The sequence below is a fragment of the Stegastes partitus genome, unplaced genomic scaffold (assembly GCF_000690725.1).
Source record: "Stegastes partitus isolate 25-593 unplaced genomic scaffold, Stegastes_partitus-1.0.2 Scaffold751, whole genome shotgun sequence".
In the NCBI taxonomy this organism is placed as follows: domain Eukaryota; kingdom Metazoa; phylum Chordata; class Actinopteri; family Pomacentridae; genus Stegastes; species Stegastes partitus.
Genome location: NW_007578482.1, coordinates 65384 through 85757, shown reverse-complemented (window position 1 = coordinate 85757; position 20374 = coordinate 65384). Strand labels below are relative to the sequence as shown.

Below are 20374 nucleotides of genomic sequence, written 5' to 3'. Positions count from 1 at the left end.
TGGACAGGTCACCAGTCTATCACAGGGCTCACATTCACATTCACATCTACGGACAATTTAGAATCGCCAATTAACCTGAGCATTTCAGCATGTCTTTGGACTGTGGGAGGAAGCCAGAGAACCCGGAGAGGACCCACGCTGCACAGGGAGAACATACAAACTCCACACAGAAAGATCCCAAGTGTCCTAACCGGGGATCTTCTAGCTGTGAGGCGATGGTGCTAACCCCCAAGCCACTGTGCAGCCATTCCTATCTAATTAATTCATCAACCAAGAATTTGCATAGCCGTATAACTCCCATCTAAAGCATCACTGTGCAATGTCATAGTAATAGTCTCGTAGTCTTGGCTCAACAACACTGAATCCAGGCCTTTCATCTGCCCTGTAAGACAGAAAAAAGTAAGCAGTTATCAAAAACAAGGTCTCCTAACATAAACTGACCTGTTGTTGGTCCTGCTATTACTTAGGGATCCTTTAGAGATAACATATCACTTACTTGTATGTCCAGCAGGTCCTCATTAGGTCATACATCTCTGGTGGACAGTTCAATGGGGAGTCCATGCGATTTCCACTTTCAATCATCTGCATGACATCATTTCCTTTCATTCCCTGTGAACAGTGGTACATTACATAGTGATTATTTATTTACTCCTTGAAAAAAGTAATCAGGTTACTCATTACATAACCATACATTCACATCCCAGGAGGACCATGACACATGCAATCGACAGATCAGCACAATTTGTTCACATTACCACAACTAATAGTGATTATGTATACCTTGTATGGTTTTTGGCCAAAGGAGAAGGCCTCCCACATTAGCACTCCAAAGCTCCACACATCGCTTTTGGATGAGAATTTGAAATAGTTTATACACTCAGGAGCATACCATTTTACTGGCCACTTTCCATGACCCTTGGCCTGGAGGAGAGAGACACACAAAACATCATTTGATTTAATGTCAGACTGGAGATTTTGCTGCTTCAGACTGCACTGTAACTATGACTAAGATTGAATGCTGGGCAATATGTTCTTCCAGTTTAAGATACAAAATTAGGCAGATGGCTGTGGTTTGTATTGCAGTAATTCCAATGCTTTATATGAATGCATGCTGTGTCAATTTTTTACTTTTATGCACGACCTTCACGCCTTTTAGCCTAAGTATGAAGGAATATGAACTACCCCACAATTACAATACACTTGAGACGTACAAACTACCCATATCAGCAGTTACCTTGTAGTAGTTTTGCTCCTCGGCGACAGCTTTGGAGAGGCCGAAGTCACTGATTTTGGCATAGTGCTGTGTGACCAGGAGCACATTCCGAGCTGCGAGATCCCTGTGGACAAAGTTGTGCTCCTCCAGATACTTCATCCCCATCGCCACCTGGTGGACCAGCTCTGTGATGTTCTTGACGGATGTTTGTCTGTAGATGATAAATAGTTACTTTAAACATGGTGTATACAACATTCAGAAACATTGTATGTTCCTAGTCCATCTCAGACCAAAACATGTGGGTGCATCTTCCCGCTCCACTTCACAGTTCATTTACAACCAGAAACTCTGTGAACAAAAACTGACTGTAACTACTTGTTACCTGAGTAATATTAACTTTACCCATCTCTCTTCTTGAACTGTTAAAGGATGTTTACAATATTAAAAACAAAAGTAATGGAAAATGGCTATTAAAGAAATGTTGGCCTTTGGTTTAAAACAGCAGCGGGAAACAAAGAAAACACAGGATGCCAGTCTTCTAATACATGTTAAAAGACCCTCACATTCATACTTTAAAGACATTTAGAGTTACCTATTCATGCACCTTCATGGACTGTGGAAGGAATGAAACATTGAAGGCTGAAGAAGATCTGACCTCAGCCTTAGAACAGAAATCATATCTATCACAAAACTGCTGCAGTTTTTAAAATGTCAACCCACCACGGCTATCATTAGACTCTAACAAACTTTCAGTTCTGCTGCCTGTATGGTTCAGAATCACCACATGTCTGCTAGTAAGACAGTTTATCAGGATGCAATGAACTCAACAAATTATGATGAAAATCGTTGCTGCAAAAAGAAAAAAGAAAAAAGAAACAGACAACTCAATTAAATTATGTTTAGTTTCCTTGATAGAGAATTCATACTTTATGATAGATGATGAATTTAAATTTAAAACTCATTTTAAATCGTACTTCATAGTCATTCACAATACTTTCTTACCTTCAAAACAGTTTGCATTGCAGGTCAGTATATTATAGTCCTTATAATTGTGTTTCTATTGCTAATGTAAAGACACAATGTCAAAATGACACAATTGAGAGAAAAACCAGGGCCCAGGTACATACTTGTGTTTCTGCAGGAACTTATGGAGGGGTCCCAGCTCGGCCAGCTCCATGACAAGCATGAGGTTCTCTGCCTCACAGATACCAATCATCCGGACAATGTAAGGATTGTCCAGCTGTTGCATGACATTGGCTTCTCGCAGCATTTCCTCACGTACTGATGGGTTGTTATCATCGTTCTTCAGGATTTTGACTGCCACTGGCTTCTCTGTCCTAATAGATGAAGGTGCCAATACATTTCAGTTTATGCACAGCAAGCAGTCAGACATTTTTACACAGATCAACAACATACATGAAGTAATACAACAAAGGGTTTAGGATAGAATATCAGTCAGCAAGGAAGGCAATTATATCTATACATCAATACAGAGTACATAGGTAATTTCTGCTTTAATGAAACCAGTTTGATCTGTATGTGTGAGAGAAAGAATGACTGATCATCTTTATGTTAGAGAACACGAGGTCCAATTGTGTTGGGTTCTAATTAATGAGCTCTATGATAGAGGCTGTGCTTTTTGGATTAGAATTTGTCTGTAGGGAAAATGGAGAGAGAGTATTTATATAAAAAAAGACACTGTTGTCAAATTTGGGGTTTGTAAAGTTCACCGATTTCCAACAGTCCATAATCATGCAATCATGATACTCTGGGTGACTAAAATTGAGATGAGGTGTTGTTTGTATGTAGTAATGTAAATTTATGTGATGTAGCATACTTTCTCATCTTGTAAATGCCCTTCATGACAGTGCCAAAGTTCCCTGAGCCCAGTTCTCCATCCTCCAAAAACAGCTGGTTGCGATCCACTGTGGAACTCCTCAGTTCATCTGGATCTGCATAAGGACTTTCATATACCTCTGTGTCCATTGGCATGGCCTCTGGTGAAGAGAACACCATGCCACATTAGAAGAGTAGTGATTGACAGTGAACTTGGATCAAGTGACCAAATTCAGACAGTTCTGTAACCGAAATAGCTAAAACAAGTAATGTGTCATTGTTCTCAAATCAACCTAATATGAGCATTCAGTCTTGAACCCATATGGAACAGTGAAACAGATTTTACTGGCTGAATTACTTTCTTCTTTGGATTCTGCTCATTAAAAGATCCCTCCTCACGCACAATGCAAGTGAAAAGTACAAAATCAAAAATGCATCACAAAGTTAATTTCTTTTCTTTTCAAGACTATTTCCAAGTGTTTACATGGTAACAGTCATGAATTTAAAGAAAATGGTAGATTTTACTTTTATTAGTAGATAATTGAGTGAAATCATATTTGAGGTGTGTCAGAAAAGTTCCAGGACTGGTGTCACAAAAGATATATTTCAAACCCAAACTACAAACCACGAGTTTCCCCTTCAGACAATCAACCAGCACGTCTACAAAGAGATCCTGAGGTGTTTTGAAGATGTGGACGACATCAAGATGGTTATGACGACAGAACTGCAGAGGATCCCGGAAGAATCCCTCCAGGAGTGCATGGCGGCGTGGCAGAGAAGGCTGGGAAAGTGGGTTAGACTCCAGGGGGATTACTTCGAAGGGGAAAACTTGTAATTTTTAGTTTGGACTTGAAATATATCTTTTGCGAAACCAGTCCTTGAACTTTTCTGACACACCTCGTAGGTATTTTTTTTTTATATATCAAGTTTAAATACTAAGCCTGTACTTGGTTAGTATGTGTCTCCACTTTCTGAGACATTTTGCCAATTAATAAAACAGAGCGATAACAAAGAAATCTACTTTAACTTATGGTTTCTTCCTTCAAACAATCCAAAAAATATCCTTGACATTGTTTTATAATTTGGTTTACTCCGACTGATTTGAAAAGCTGTATACTGCTGAATACTAGGTGTGCCTACACATTTACAGTATATTTAAATGATTTACCTTGACTATTGGGCTCCCTGATTTCATATGGATTTGGGTTGTTGGATTGATATCCGTGGCTCTGTAATTAGTTTGTCACAGAAGACAATGTTTGAGAGAACATGCAGTGTGGAAATGCATAAAAACATATTTGACAGAGTATGCTACTGAAATGCAATCTGCAATGAGTGAACACAAGCATTTAAAGTAGGGGTTTAGAACAAGTTCAATAAGTGATTGGCTTTTTACATTATAACAGCTCATATCAGTCGTGTGTTAACTTTGTCCCACACCCCTGCTTTAAGAAGTATGTGAACATATCGAAGCACTTTGACATTCAAGAACCCTTTTTGAATCTCCAGCATCAGTGATTAAAGTATCATAGAAAATGACTAAGACTCATAATTTTGTATATTTCAGCAACTGAAATTAGACAACTTGGAAATTCTCAACTCACAAAACAAACAGAACTATGAGATTCAAAAAAAGCTCCAAACTGAGCAAAACCAGATAACAAGGTTAAAAGTGTCTGGCAAAACTTTTTGCAGAGGCTGCCTCCTTCAAGGATCAGATGTGTGAGATGATGTGAGAGAACTTGTAGAATTCAGTAATTGTGTGGTATTTACAGTTTTCTCTTCGATATGAATGAAGTAGACCAGCTGTGTGTGAACGTAGTCCTTTTGTGGCCACAGCAGGACTAACATCTGTTTCATTTACAAATAACAAGCTTTAAATCTTTGGAATTAAAGTTGCTGTGAGAGTTTTTAGATTAGCACTGTAACGTATAAGTAACAATTCAGTAACTGCTTGGACAAATCCCTCACTTGAACAGCTGGCTAGCATCTTTATCCAGGTCAATGCTCAGGATCACTGATAGTGTAACCTCACCTCCTAACATTCTCTCCTCATCCATCTCTGTGACTGTCACACTAAAACATTAGATCGTCCATTCCAAGAAATACCCCAGTAAGTAAAGAATTTACAGAATCTCTAAAGTGTCTGCGTAGATTCTCTGTCATCCAGGTCATGGTAATCCTAGGGGCTTCAGTAGGAATCAGTGGACTTCTCTTTAAGGTTCTTGAAGACATTCAGTTGATTTCTACTGAAGCTGCTAGAAAATCGCTAAAGTATTTTCCCCATCAAATTAAACTAAATCAGTGCACGGAGCATTCTGGGATATTGGGATCCATGATGCACCAGAGCATCTGGAGGAGCCTTGGAAATAAGACAGACACGTTGGCCACATGATGACATGTGAAAATAAAAAGAGGCAACTGAATGGGACAGAATGTAATTGCACTAAGTAACCTCTGGATGGTGGTAGAATTTAATCACAAGTAGAACAACTATTGTGATGTCACACAAATTGTGAAGCTGTCTTCTCTGATCTGGGAACCGTCAGAGGAAGGTCTAGGGATGTAAAGCGTGCACAAAGCGTGGACCAAGAGTGCAAGGAAAACTGTCAGGTGGTTAGTAAATAGCAATCCACAGTGAAGCATAAGTGGAGGAGGGAGATGGAGTGGGAGGTGTTGGGCGGGGGTGCTGAGCAGTTGTAACCATAAGTTACAAGAGAAGGCAGGAGGTGTGTTAGTGCACCTTTTTTTGGATCAGTTTCATTTTGGTACTTCTGAGTTTGGCGAGAATTCCATCTGCTGCATATTGCTACAAACCAAAATGTAAGAGAGGTTATCAGTGATGCATGTGATAATGACATAGAAATAGATTCAGGAAGAATGGTTAGCTCCAAACAAGGATGTGTCAAGTAATCCTACTGATTCATTCAATTTCAAACTACAGGAATTCAGTTGAATTTTATTCTATTTATATAACACCAGTTCATTACATAATCTTAGGGCAGCTGACTTAGTAAGGTAAAGACTTCAAAGTATTGTAGAGAGAAAGCCCAACATTCCCTTTGAGCAGTACCTGGTGACACCCTTTTAGGAAGAACCCTCCAGCAGAACCCTGCTTTAGCCTATTACAGACGTGTATACAACCTACCTTTATTTCTGAAATCCTTAAAAAGCTGTTGCAAATAAATGTGTAACCATTTGAACAGAACATGGTATGTTGTTGAGGAACCTTGGAGTTATTTTTATCAGGATATAAGTCTCTACAACAACCTTTTTTCATATCCGCAATGTTATAAATAATAGGAACATCCTGTCTCAAAGTAGTGCTGAGAAACTAGTCCATGCATTTGTTACCTATAGGCTGGACTATTTCTTATTAACAGGATGTCCCAATAGCTTTGAAAAACCAGTTGATCCAAAAATGTCAGACTGTCAGGAACTAGCATGAGAAATCATATTTCTCCCATTTTACCATCTCTTCGCTGGCTCCCTATAGAATACAGAATAGAGGTTAAAATCCTTTGCCCTAAATACAAAGTGAAAAACATAAAGATGAAAACACTTTCAGTGGCATGTATTCATGTAAACAGATGATTCCCCTCAGGTTGTGAAATAACTATTTTTAAAAATATTTTCCATTTGACAGGTTTCAGAGGTACCGGGAGCCCATCTTTGTTAGAAAGTAGTTCCACTGACAACATATGAACTTATTATATAGGGTCGCGGGGGGCTGGAGCCTATCCTGGCTGACTTAGAGCAAAGGCAGGGGACACCCTGGACAGGTCGCAGGGCTACCATTTGTTCACAATTGTAAATATTAAAACATGAATAGTTAATTTATTCATGCAAATTACTCATTTAAATGTTCAGCTTAAGTAAAAGTTTAAGACCATGCATTAATTATTTGAGACCTCACATTGAAATGTAAATTGAAATTTATGATAGGAGGCAGAACCTTCAATTATCAGGCTTATAGTTAGAGCTGTTCAGGTATAAATTCAATTTAATATTATTTATATACCGCAATTCACAACATATGTCATCTTGTAGCACTTAACACAGTCAGGAGAAGACTTTGCCTGAGCCGCCTCTTAATTATGCTGCCATAGGTTAAGACTGCTGGGGGATTCCCATGATGCACTGGGCTCCTCTCCTCTACTCTCCTCTGTCTCTATCCCATACAGTTATACACCACCACTAAATGTCATTAACTCTGTGTCTTCTCTCTCCTGTAGTTTGTGGTTCATCTTCTCTGCTGGTATCTCCGGATCTGGAGCTGCACGTATCTGATCTGCAGACAGTGTAGCCTCATCTCCTCACTCGTTGTTCTTTTACATATTCTTTGTCTGTTCTCCGTCTGCTATCCTGCTATCAACCCCTCCTGATATATATACATATATCATGTTATTGCGATGAAAAAAAATCATTTAAAGTTGTGATCGACAAAATATGTAGAAATAAAGTAAAAACTATTTCATGAATTAGTCTAGGCAGTTTTACAGGCAGACTCCTCATTTACTTTTACTCATTATGTGGAACAAGTAAGCGAGCAGATAGCCTTAAGTCCTGTTTTTGGACAGGGAGACCCAGTGGTCACACCTACACCATTGGCATCAGCATTCTCAGCATTTCCACATACACTGCTGCCTAGCCATGCATCACTTGTGATAGCAGTAAAAGTAGTTGACATTGTTTGTCATTGGTGTTGTTCCTGTTCTCTAATTTCTAGAAGCTTCTGCACTTGAGAAGTTTGTCAGTTTTTCATTATTGTTGCTGCCCTTGTACTCTAAATACACCAACTGATCAAAAAAGGTTGTCGACCAATCCCAACGATGCAAAAATCAATTGGCGTCAGAACTGAGTCCAGCCCTGCTTTGGGGGAGAGTTAGCTGACACAGTTTAACAAACACATATAGATCCCTAAAATATATAGATCACTGTTTTAGTCCAAATTGGTTAATGCACACACAAAGAACTTACAAGGGCAGAGCCCAATCCAGGATGGTCCTGCGGCAGTGGCGGTCGTCCTATCAGCCCTATAAACAATAAATATGACAAATGTGGATCACATCTAAATACAATGTTATGCTTTTCATTTTGAGATATTAAATAGTAAGCTGCTAAATGTTGTTTGAATGACAGTTTATAGACCCATTTCAATTAGTTGTTTGGATTTTTACCAGTTTCTCCATCAGGTCGTGAACAGACTTCTGTTAGCACTCGCAGCAAGCCGTCTGGTTTGTATGAGTAGTGCTCCACCAGCTGCATTAAAGACAAAAGTACACATAGCATACTCTCATCACAATGGTATATGCATCCATACCTTCACAGGAGTAACAGGGTAATGTTTTCAAATATTCTTCAAAAGCCAGAATGTTCATGATACCCCAGAAAACGAGAACTGAAACAGTGTATCTTAGACCCTGGCAGTAGACAAGTTAAAAACAAAAACATTGGTGCTGACAGTGAAGCTTGAAAACAAGTTCTCTGATACTCTGGGGAGGACGCCAGGCTCTAGCTACAGTCAAGAACATCCCGTTTATGCCATCAGTATTGTTCTTTATGGGGTACCAAAGACCCAGTTTGACATTTTGAAAAATACATGAAGAAATCGTATTCTCTTTCTTTAAGGAAGTGAGATGTGCAGATAGATCCCAGTCCATCCATCCATCCATCCATCCATACATCCATCCATACATCCATCCATCCATCCATCTATTATATATACACCGCTTAATCCTCACTAGGGTTGCAGGGGGGCTGGAGCCCATAGCAGCTGACTCAGGGCGAAGGCAGGGGACACCCTACAGGTCACCAGTCTATCACAGGGCTACAAAAAGAGACAGACAACCAAGCACACTCACATTCACATCTACAGACAATTTAGAATCACAAATTAACCTCAACATGTTTTTGGACCTTGTGGGAGGAAGCCAGAGAACCCAGAGAGAACCCGGAGAGAACCCATGCTGCACGGGGAGAACACGCAAACTCCACGCGGAAAGATCCCGGGTGTCCTTACCGGGATGCAAACTGACAAGCTTCTTGTTGCTAGGCAACAATGCTAACCACAGAGCCACCTTGCAGCTAGATCCTAAGCTCATATCTTTATAATAATTACATGGCTGGAGTCAGAGTGTGGTTAGCTTAGTTTAGTTTAAAAATGTACGGAGAGAAACAGCTAATCTGGCTCTGTTCGAAGTTCCAAGACAAATACCGACTAACACCTCCAGATCTCTACGGACATTTGGTATTTCATTTGTATAATTGGTACGCAAACAGGGCTGCAAGGTGGAGCGGTGGTTAGCACCGTTGCCTTGCAGCAAGAAGATCGTCGGTTCGTGTCCCAGTGAGGACACTTGGGATCTTTCTGTGTGGAGTTTGCATGTTCTCCCTGTGCAGTGGGGGTTCTCTCCGGGTTCTCCAGCTTCCTCGCATAAGTCCAAAAACATGTTGAGGTTAATTGGTGATTCTGAATTGTCCGTAGATGTGAATGTGAGTGTGCTTGGTTGTCTGTCTCTCTGTGTAGCCCTGGGATAGGCTCCAGCCCCCTGAGACCCCAGTGAGGATTAAGCGGTGTATAGATAATGGATGGATGGTACATAAACAGAAATATAATGTACCATATTACTTTAACACAGAGAACAAAACTAAAACCTGTAATCACTAAGTAAATCTTTCAATAGCCAGACATGCACTGCTGTTTGTCTCTTCTCTCGTTACCTAAGATGGTTTTATCAGTCCACAATTACACTAAATTACAAGTGTTATTTTCAAAGCTGACCATGATCATTCAGAATCTTACAAGCATCATTAATCGAAACTCAAAGAAAGAGAGCAAGTGTACTGTTATAATGCTTTCCAAAAAGAAAAGTAAATCAAATATTGACAAGTTTTCAGCTAAAATAGTCCAACTTTTCAGTCAAACCTTTCTCAGAAGGTGTAGTATGGAGGCATACTGACTCCTGATCTCAGTATTTCTACATTTTAAGTCACAGCCCTGGGAATATGAATCTGCTTAGCACATTTCAGGACAATGTCCATATAGATATCTATATAACTAACTTCCATGAAATGCATCATCATATCATTTCTAAAATCACCAAGCAATATAGAAATATAAAATGTATTCTGTTAACCTGCCACAGCGTGTCAAACTTCTTCCCATCTGGAATGGAGAGCTTGCCAGCCCTGTCCTTGTCAATGCGATAATGCATAACTTGTCCTTCATGTAGTAAACACAGAGCATAGGATCCATCCACATCTCTCTTTCGAATCCTGCACACACGAGACAAAGATAAGGAAAAGACATTTAGTTTGAAATCAGAACCTTTTGGGTGATAATGTTTGTTGTAGCTGTTTTGTTCGTATACTCTGTCCAGTCAGTTAAGGCGATGTCAAATGTTTCAAAAAGAATAAAATAATACTAAAAGAATGTAGTCATTTGTTATTATTATTACTATTAAGTTGATCAGGAAAAAAAAAACATACAGAATGCACATCAGAATTGCAAGAAAATCTAAGAAAAGCTGGGTCTAGATGGCAGACATGAAGTAAAATGTCTTGTTGAAAAAGATTCTCCTCTTTACTTTTTATACTACATATAAAATTATAAGTGAACTGTAACTAAGTGTACTACATATATGTACCAGCTATAAGAAATGTATATTAACTGTTAAAAACTGTTTTGTGGGTGGTGGTGCTTTTGGACTTAGTATCAGTATTTATAGTTTTAGGACCAGTTAATTCATTAATTGCAAAAGGGTATTTCAGATATACAGATTCAGTGACATTTTGAAATAACTTATAGCTTATAAATGTGTTACTGCTGGATTGTTGTGGCTTACTTTTTGTAATTTCATTTGTCTGTCATGTTTTGTCTGGTTTGCTACATGTCTGCTGTTACCTAATGGTTTCAGTTTTCTTTTCTTTTCTTTTCTTTTCTTTTCTTTTCTTTTCTTTTCTTTTAATTGACGGTAGTCTTAAGATGCTGAAATCATCAAATCCCCCGTCGAGCACAATGAAGCCTTATTGTGAAACAAATATGAATCCATTTTTTATTAGTTAGTTGTATTTTATTTATTTTATTTGAGATATTTTTCAACTGGGAGAAAATTTCAATAGTATTTAACCCCACCTGTTACCATACAATATATCAGCTGTAACCATCTGTGACTGGGTGTAACTATTTTTACGCTTTAGGATCTGAAAAAGAACCAGCTGAGGATTTACAGTAATAAAGAGAAGCTCAGTTACAGGAACTAAGCTGGAACCCAAAGATATGGCTTGTTTATCATTAAAAATAACTATGCTTTTCCCCAAAGGATGTTCTAAATGCAAATTATTATAGAAATAAAAGTGTCTCCAAATATGGTATAGTATAGTAATATAGCATGGAAATTATTTGGTTTTTAAAAACCAGACCAAATAGTTTGAATATTCTAATCCAGAATATTCTAGCTCTAGCGTGTCTGGGATATTTTCATGAAAATTTAAATTTACAGCTATAATGAGGCTGCGCTTCAGTGGAAAAACCAAGTTTTCTGCTAGACGTTTCATGAGAAACAGGACTGAACAGTCACATCTCGGCCTTCTTCCTCTTGCTTGGCTACATCAGGAAGTCCTTTGCAAACTGCCAAAGCGGAAACCACGCTGTTTGTGTGTGTGTGTGTGTGTGTGTGTGTGTGTGTGTGTGTGTGTGTGTTCCCCTGAGTTTCTTCAGCTGAGACCAAAGCCTCTCAACTGAAACTGCTATAAATACTCACCTCGACAAAAGAGCCATTTTAGACAATATCCATATTGAATTAGTTTAGCTAAGTGCACTGTTTGTCTCCGTGATCTGAAGATCAGTCACTGCCGTTAATCATTATAACATTAAACAACAGCAACAACAATTCTGAACTACATAAAACGCCAAGTTTGTGGTTTGTGGATAATACAGTGAAAATAAAACTGTAAAATTATTTTTATTAAATAATTTTTACTTTTTCACACAATGCTTTTTTTTTTTGGTCACATTTCTAAATTTCGCTGGCAATTAGCAGAAATAGAACAGTCACGGTCAACAATAACATCTATAAACAGCAATCACCTCACAGAATGCAATATAGAAATTTACAATAGTTGTTTGACTGACTTGAGTTTGGAAAGAGCCCAAACAGTTATTTCAATAAATTGACTGGTTTTATACAGAGAAGACATCATGTGAAGTGTACCCCATATCTACTGATCTGTTTTTGTTTCATTCTGTTTCTATACCTGTTTGATGACACGTTTCCAGACCTTCTGATTTCTGTTTAGAAAGTGATGCCTAAAGCAAGTCCTTAAACTTAGTAACATCAATATCAACCTAGCGTCTGCATTAAAGCTTTGCAAGATTAGAAAAAGATCAAGCCTCAGGGTGCAGGTTGTTATGTTCCTGCAGAAGAAGGTTGGATGTTGAAATGGTTTGCTGACATTTAAAATGATGAAAGTTTCTTGGGAAATAATTTGCCAAATTTGACTGTACTTTATTGTTATAACTTACATTATACTATTTCTGGCAAACAGCCAAAAGCTATACAAAGACAACTGTAAGATACTTACAGGAATTTTCCATTTGTACGGGAGCCATTTTGAAGCCTGGGTTCGGAGTCTTCTCGTGTTATTGCTCCATGGAACCAGGGCATTCTTTCATGAGCAGTGGTGGCAATGAGTTTTTCGAGCTGAGGCCTCTGGCTGATGATGGCCTGCTCCAGAGCTGCTCCCTGCACACACATAACACAACTACTTAGCTAAAAAAAAAAACCTGTTCAAACAATGGTACTGAAGGGGAAAATGTAGCTTTCATGATGGTCTGGCCTGGTCCAACAATTCAAGCAAATTCCTGCTTCAGCTTTGACATGCTGGAGTTACTGTACTTCAATATGGAATGTTTCTGTTTCTTAAGGAATTATTTGTGAGAGTTTAGGTGGAATTGTTTTCACTTTTACCTCAGAAAAAAGCAGCTTAGACAGCCCGATTAATTTTGCCAGCCAGTTTTCCTATTAATGAACTTCTTATGTTTCTTGCCGTTTGACCACATGTGAGCATTTCAAAATCTGAACAGTTACTTTGGTGAGAACCTTGTTGTCGTGATTACAATAAATCCCAAGTTTTAATAAAACATTATTTTTTCTTACATGCCATAGACTGTATAAAAGATGGACGTAGCAACCGGCCCTGAAAAATGAAGTCAACCCGGAAGTGTCAAAAACCTGCAATATCACTACGTCCACTAGCTGCTGGCTCCAAAAAGCCCTGGCTCCCATAGACTTGAATTGGAAAAGAAGTGATCACAGATCACGAAATACTGCATTCCAACAGCTCAGGGGTTTTTTTTCTTATTAGTTTTCATGGTCAAGTCCAGAGATCAGGTGGCCAATCTGAAAATAAATCAGTACTGAACTTTTAAAAAAATCATCAACATTTTGTGGGGCAAGGGGCGTGGCTGACTTGATTGACAGTCGGCAGCGACCATACAGATGAAGCGAGCAGAAGGCGTAGAATGTGGGCGGGCAGAGGGCCTGCCTCTCAATCCGTCTGACCAATCGCTGCTCCTATGGTTCCGCCCCCTCTCAGACAATTTCTGCGTCACTGGCTCCAGCAATCCAAGATGTCAACCAGGAAGTAGCAAAACCCTGGCTTCATTTTCTCAGTGCAGAAACCAACGGGTGACGTCACGGTAGCTACGTCCATCTTTTATACAGTCTATGTTACATGCCCTAACTGTATGGCTACTGGTACTCTTGTGCAACTAACTTCACATTGTAGCTATTGCAAACAACCTACAGGACTGAGTTGCTACCAACCTGCAGGTTCCAGGTCTGCTTCACATACTCCCGGAGCAGTCTTTCTTTCAGGTCCTCAAAAGGCCCCACCTTTGGCTGCATGTTCTTCGGCCTGTTGCACGGCTTCTTCAAGAGACACACAAGACCATCCGTCTCCTGGGAGTGGTAGTCAATCACATCTACAGGGCTCCTGTGACTCTTACCACCAGCAATAGCATATGTTTCATTGTGTTGTCTTTCAATGGTATAGTGGTAGCAGCGACCAGCATTTGACACAGACAGTGCAAAGCCTCCAAGATAGCTTCGGCTTTGGCGTAGCAGGTACATGCCGTTGCCCATGCCTGCCTGTTTCAGGTAGTCCTCTGCCTCCTCCCTGGTGACATTGCCATAGAAGAACGGCAATGTGTTCACATTGTCAGCCATGTTGGCCTCTGGATGGTGGGTGGTTGTCTCAACGAAATCTGTCCACAAGATTAAGTGACCAGGATGCAGTTAACCTGAAAACAAAACCACAACCACACAGGAATTAAGATTTACTCTTTTCAATTTACTTGTCCTAATTTATTCTTTTTAAAAAATATATTTTTTTATTGTTTCTGTATTTTATTTTACAGGGACAATACATATAGGCATTGTTATGTTTAAATAAAACCAGTGTCATGTGTACTGGAACTTCTAACCAGTACTAACTAAAAGACCATGTCACTGGTTAGGCTTTTAAAGATAACAATCTAATACAGAAATAACAACTGACAACAAAACAAACATGTAAACAACCATCACCAAAAAGGGATTTAAACAACAATGACAAAGACTATATCTCAGGGTTCACCAATTTGCCTTGTTTCAAGCCACTGGGTTGCCTCGTGTTAAAAGTTTTAATATCACGAATATATACCTCCAGATGTTCAAGCTCCTCACTCAATCTCTAAGGCTAGGCCTAGCCACCCTACGGAACAAACTCATTTCGGCTGCTCATTTCAGCATTGGATCATGGTCAATATAATTTGGCCTTCTTGAATAGAATTTACAAAAAAACACTATTTTCTGGCAAAATGAAAACAAATTTCTACAAAGTAAAGTCTGTTATTTTATAGATATAAATGTAAAAACAGAGATTGTAAAAGTATTTGCTCCTGTCAAGTCAATATTTAGTAGATGCACCTTTGGACAAAATTACAGCATTGAGCTTGTGTGAATGGGTCTCAGCCTTGTACATCTGGACACTGCAACTTCATCGCATTCCTCTTTGCAAAACTGTCAGGTTGCATGGGGATTGTGAGTGAACAACCCTTTTGAAGTTCAGCTACAAATTCTCAAGGGGATTGAGATCTGGGCTCTGACTAAGCCACTCCAGAACATTCACTGTGTTGTCTTTAAACCATTTCTGTGTAGCTGTGGCTGTAGGCTCCAGGGCATTGTCTTACTGAAAAATCATTTTTCATTCGTAAATAGCACAATATTCTATTTTAAAACAAAGTGGAACACAAGTGTAAAGTAACCATGAAAATGTACTTAAGGTCAATTCAAGTTACTACAAATCTGTACTTAAATACATGCAAAACTAGTTTTCCTCCAGAGACACAGGTGTGCAGCAGGTGTCTTTATTTAAATTTTGATGGTCTCTCTGGGCTGCACGCTGGCTCCGTGGTTAGCACTGTTGCCTTGCAGGTAGAAGATATCCAGTTTGCGTCCTGGTTAGGATGCCTGGGATCTTTCTGTGTGGAGTTTGTATATTATTCCTGTGCAGCGTGGGTTCTCACCAGATTCTCCGGCTTGCTCCCACAGTTCAAAGACATGCTCAGGTTAATTGGTGATTCTAAATTGCCGGTAGGTGTGAACATGAGTGTGGTTGTTTGTCTGTCTGTGTAGCCCTGTGATAGACTGGTGACCTGTCCAGGGTGTCCCCTGCCTTCACTCTAAGTCAGTTGGGATAGACTCCAGCCCCTTGTGACCCTACTGAGGATAAAGTGGTGTATGGATGATGGATGGATCCTAACAGAGCCCTTCGCTCTCAGACTGCAGGTTTGCTTGTGGTTCCCAGAGCTTCCAGAAGTAGAATGGGAGGCACAGCCTTCAGTTATCAGGCTCCTCTGTTGTGGAGTCAGCTCGAAGTTGGCCAGAATGTGGTTCTACCAAGACAGCAGGGCTACAAACATATGATGATACTATAGCATATGATTCATTGCTATAGATGAAACTACATAGTGGTAGAAAAATGAGTTAGAATCTACTTAACTCTGGGCACCACGTTCGGTCACCTAGTTGAGTGGGCGCTCAATGTACAGTACCGGGGCTAGCATTTCTATCAGAGAAGCCTGGGGTAAATCCCAGGCCAAAGCAAGCTGCGGCATGTCGTGCAAGTGCACAAACTAACTGGTTGCACAAAAGGCCCTGAGTCATTTTTGGTAACACACCTGTCTGGTCATACCACAGCCGCCGAACAGCAGCTACCGCAGTCTGCAATGTGGAGCGTTTAGAGAGCATCACTAAATCGTAGTGTCTATCGATAAGAAACTGTTCAGCAAGTCATATGTGTTGTGTGTGACCAGGTGTAACAAAATGAGAAAGTGGGTCGTACTGGTGCTACCACTGAAAAAGCTAGTCTGGAGCCCTGAATAGTGTTTTTTTTCATTACTTATGTTGTGTGTTTTGAGTTTGTACAGATCCTGTAAATATTGATGAAAGTTTGATAAATGGTTTTGACATGTAATTCTGATAAATCTTAATTTTAAATTAGATAATGATTAGAATATCCTCCAAAGTTAGAAAATTTGCATTCCTGTGAATAGTTGTGCCGGATGATGTCATATCCTAATTTCTGATTCAAAATAAAATTTGCAGGCTACGCTCCCCCCACTACAAATTTTCAACAGCTGCCACTGTTAGGACAACTCAACATAATTACATGATCTTTCTAAATAAATACTTTTTTAAAGAAATTTTAAAATATTTTAGATATTTTATTTATGTTCAGATCAAATTACTCTGTTTTCAAGTTTAGATATGTGACACATATCTTTCATTTTCTGATCAAAACAAGGGTTTATTAGTTACATATCATTACATTACAATTCACAGACTGAATACAATGAGACATTATTATTATTGTTCTATATCATTAGAAATGTGTCTCATGTCAAGAAAGTGTATTGACCTGAATTCAGTTGTGGAGTCGTATACCCTCTCATGCACACACACACACACGCACACACACACACACACACACACACACACACACACACACACTCACTCTGTCCCCATCCCCCTACCACTGCACAAACACGTACACATCTCCAGTCCTCTAGCTGTTCAGCGGTATAGACTTTCCATCCCACCACATGTCTTGTACACCGTCTACACACACACACACCTTGCCCAAGACAGCACTTGTTCATAAGTCTTAATGTGACCAAATAAAAGGGTTACTTTTGGAAATTAAATCGCCATGCCTTTTTTTTTATAGGATAGGAAGTATATGCAATTTTTACCCTGAACACTGATACTTGTTAACAATTTCCCTCACAGGTTGAATTTGACCGACAAACACTATGGGTTGACCTCTTTTAGAGCGCAACGGGAGGGTTAAATTGACTTTTTTTTGTTTGACACACATGAGCTCCACCATGTAAGAGGGAACTGATGTTGCAGTGGCAGCAAATCTGAGATGTAATTTTAGACCGATGACAGAAGGTAATTTCTTAGTTTTCAAATACACAATGAAAGCTGATTCTAATTTAAGACACCATCAAGCCAAAAGGTACAAGTGGCACTGCAAGCTTAACGAAAGCAACTCTAGCTGTAGCCTGGTGCTCATCAGTTTCCTTAATCCTACAAGAAGTGCTTAGACATCCTCAGGGTTTCTGTCATTTTATGTATTATATACCATACTCAGTTCTAATTTTAAAGCTATGATCTCAAAGATGAGCCTGACTTGCTGGCAAAATAAAGTAAGAAGACGCAAAAAAATAATTAAGGGCAGTGCAAACAAAAGCTAAGAACCAACTTATTCCATGGTTTTACAAGCATTGCTTCATTAACACAGAGTTCAGCACATTTGAACAATCACTCAAACAATCCACAACCACACTAGCTTTTGCAGTTCTCAAACACAGACTTGTAGCTACGCACTAATGTACTGCAGCCTGATCAATTACATTAATATAGGTCCAACTTGTCACGGTGTTAACGTCACAGCTTTCACATTTGGCATCCTGAACAGAGCTTATTCACTTTCACTGATTCCATTCAATTAACGGAACAACACAAATATGACACAAAATTGTTCATATTCTTTTACATTTTTAAATAAATGTGCTCGTGAAAGTAATTATATTTGTTTATCTGATACTTAACATCCTAACACTAACAATGTCATGCTTGTATTACACTAAGGTGTTTGATGATGGTAAAAACACAAATTTGCTGAGCAGGAATGTACAATACACAGATTACTAATTCTAAACAATAATATCCCAATCCTAAAAATAAGTGACTTTTATAGGCTGGAAAACTTCTTGACAAACACTGCCCAAACCCATGAAAATGTCATCATCTATAATTTTGTCTCTGGAGAAAGATGATGTCATATAATCTAAATTACTTAGCCTACTTAGCTTGCCATCTCTAATAAGTTTTCTAGCAGCTCAAAACACACATGAACGTATACAGGTACCGGGACAAAGATAAACCTTAGACACAGGTAAACCAAGACTTTACATGACAAATATAAGGGTGAAAGAAGATCCTTTTCTAAAGTAAAACAACCATTTAAACAATGTAAAAAACCTCACTACAAGCAAACAAGCTTTAGCAAAATTTTTACTGAACTCAAGTGTAGAGGAATTATCAGCAAAATATACATCACTGTACATGGCTGAGATAGTTAGCTTTAACTACTTTGTTTACACTTTTTAGTTGTTTAATTCCAACCTTTAGGATTGGGCCCAATCAAAAGAGTCACAACAAAAATCTGGGGAACTGTGACATAATTAAAGAAGTTGGAAAGCAGCACAAACAAAGTTATGCTGCACAACAATAAGCAATGTTTCTTAATCCCTACTGGTGTCAGACATTTGTTTAAATGAAACTATCTCAGATGTTAAAAGGAAAGATGTCTGGTGCGACTGCCAGCAACTCATATCTTTCAGTCATTGCTTTTCCTTTTTTTTTTTTTTTTTTTTTTTTTAAGTTCAATGCAATACATCAGTAAATGTACTTCATAATTTCAACCACTGAAAAGACCTATTCAAACTGTATAAACTCAGGTTTTAGGGTTCAGATCAGGCTTATGTTTAGGTTACAAGCTGTATAAGTAATACCAAAAATGCCTGCTGGTCATCTGAGTCCGTACCTGACATGAGTTTGAAAACATTAATTCAATTTCATCAAAACTCTATTAATATCAGAATGGAATGCTCATTTGTTTTGGAAGCACATTTTAATAATTAATTCCCCAAACAAGAGCAACAACTTTCTGGGATACTGCAATTATCTTTCACAGTTTGGCAGAGTGACATCTAAAACCAGGTCAGTAGTTACTAAGACATTACATGACTTGCTAAGACATAGAAGCAAGAGAAGTAACTGTAATTTTTACACTACACAAAAAGATAGACGGTGTGGAAACATGGAAGAGTGGCAGTAAAGCCCAAGCAGTTTTACTTATGATGTGGTGAAGTAGTTCAAAAGTTTGATTCTCCTCCAGTTTGGTTCTTTCAAAACGTATGCATATTAGCTGCCAGCAGTCTGAGTAACATACAACCAGGTCATCTTAAACTGAGCCAGCTCCTGACAAACGACAAAATGTTCTGTCAAAACCATAAATAAAAAGAAAGTCACTCACAGGGGATCCCAGCTGTGCGTTCAGTGGGAGCAGATTAACCTTCAGCCTGTATACTGACACACAGCGAAGGGCTCGAGCTCTTAAGCTTCCTCATTTCAGTGACTTCCTTGACAATTTAATTCTTTTACTTCCTTTTTTTTGATCTGCACACTGACCAACACGTATACTGTGCACCAGGAAATGATGTGACAGCAAAGCCTTAAATGCAAAAATGTATTTCAAATTTATTGTTGAATGTGGAAACAGCAAAATGATTTTGAAGAAAAATTAAGACAACTCTAGCTGCTTAGTATTTATGACTTACATGTTTTTATTTTATGCAGCTTAAGGCTGTGCCACCAGTGTACAGTACAAAAGATATCATTACAGTTTTTAGTTATTGCTACATTAATAAGCAATAAGTGTTGCAAAATTCAACAAATGTGTTACTGAAAAACAGCCTGATAATACAAATAGCAACGGATATAGTAGTTATTCATTTGATTTCAGGGTAAGTGTGACGTCTGCATCTTGCTCTCAGTATTTGATATATTAGTAAAAAGTACAATATTCCATTTTAAAATAAAGTGTAAAGTAACAATGAAAATGGATTTCAGTCAGTTCAAGTTACTACAAATCTGTACTTAAATAAATGCAAAACTAGTTTTCCCCCAGAGACAGTGTCTTTATTTA

The 20374-nt window shown here is 38.7% G+C and overlaps 1 protein-coding gene across 1 annotated transcript; it reads right to left on the bottom strand.

Annotated features, from left to right (window-relative positions):
- Window positions 1–151: 151 nt before the first annotated feature.
- syk (spleen tyrosine kinase) lies at window positions 152–19784 on the bottom strand. The gene is made up of 14 exons (XM_008291598.1): window positions 19703–19784; window positions 13879–14354; window positions 12635–12795; window positions 10189–10327; window positions 8230–8311; window positions 8030–8085; window positions 5793–5858; window positions 4218–4278; window positions 3051–3210; window positions 2341–2550; window positions 1235–1424; window positions 781–921; window positions 497–609; window positions 152–382 (listed from the first exon to the last, which is right to left on the bottom strand). The coding sequence occupies exons 2-14, from the start codon at window positions 14278–14280 to the stop codon at window positions 310–312; spliced, it is 1854 nt and encodes a 617-aa protein (XP_008289820.1). The 5' UTR covers window positions 14281–14354; window positions 19703–19784; the 3' UTR covers window positions 152–309.
- Window positions 19785–20374: the final 590 nt, after the last annotated feature.

What these genes read in the sequence shown, in the direction of transcription:
- syk (XM_008291598.1), bottom strand. Translation starts at nt 14,280, where the DNA reads ATGGCTGACAATGTGAACACATTGCCGTTCTTCTATGGCAATGTCACC. An exon ending in AGCAGACCTGGAACCTGCAG is followed by an intron (nt 12,796 to 13,878) that starts GTTGGTAGCAAC and finishes ATGTGTGTGCAG; the next exon opens with GGAGCAGCTCTGGAGCAGGC. An exon ending in GGCATTTACAAGATGAGAAA is followed by an intron (nt 2,551 to 3,050) that starts GTATGCTACATC and finishes TTCATCTATTAG; the next exon opens with GACAGAGAAGCCAGTGGCAG.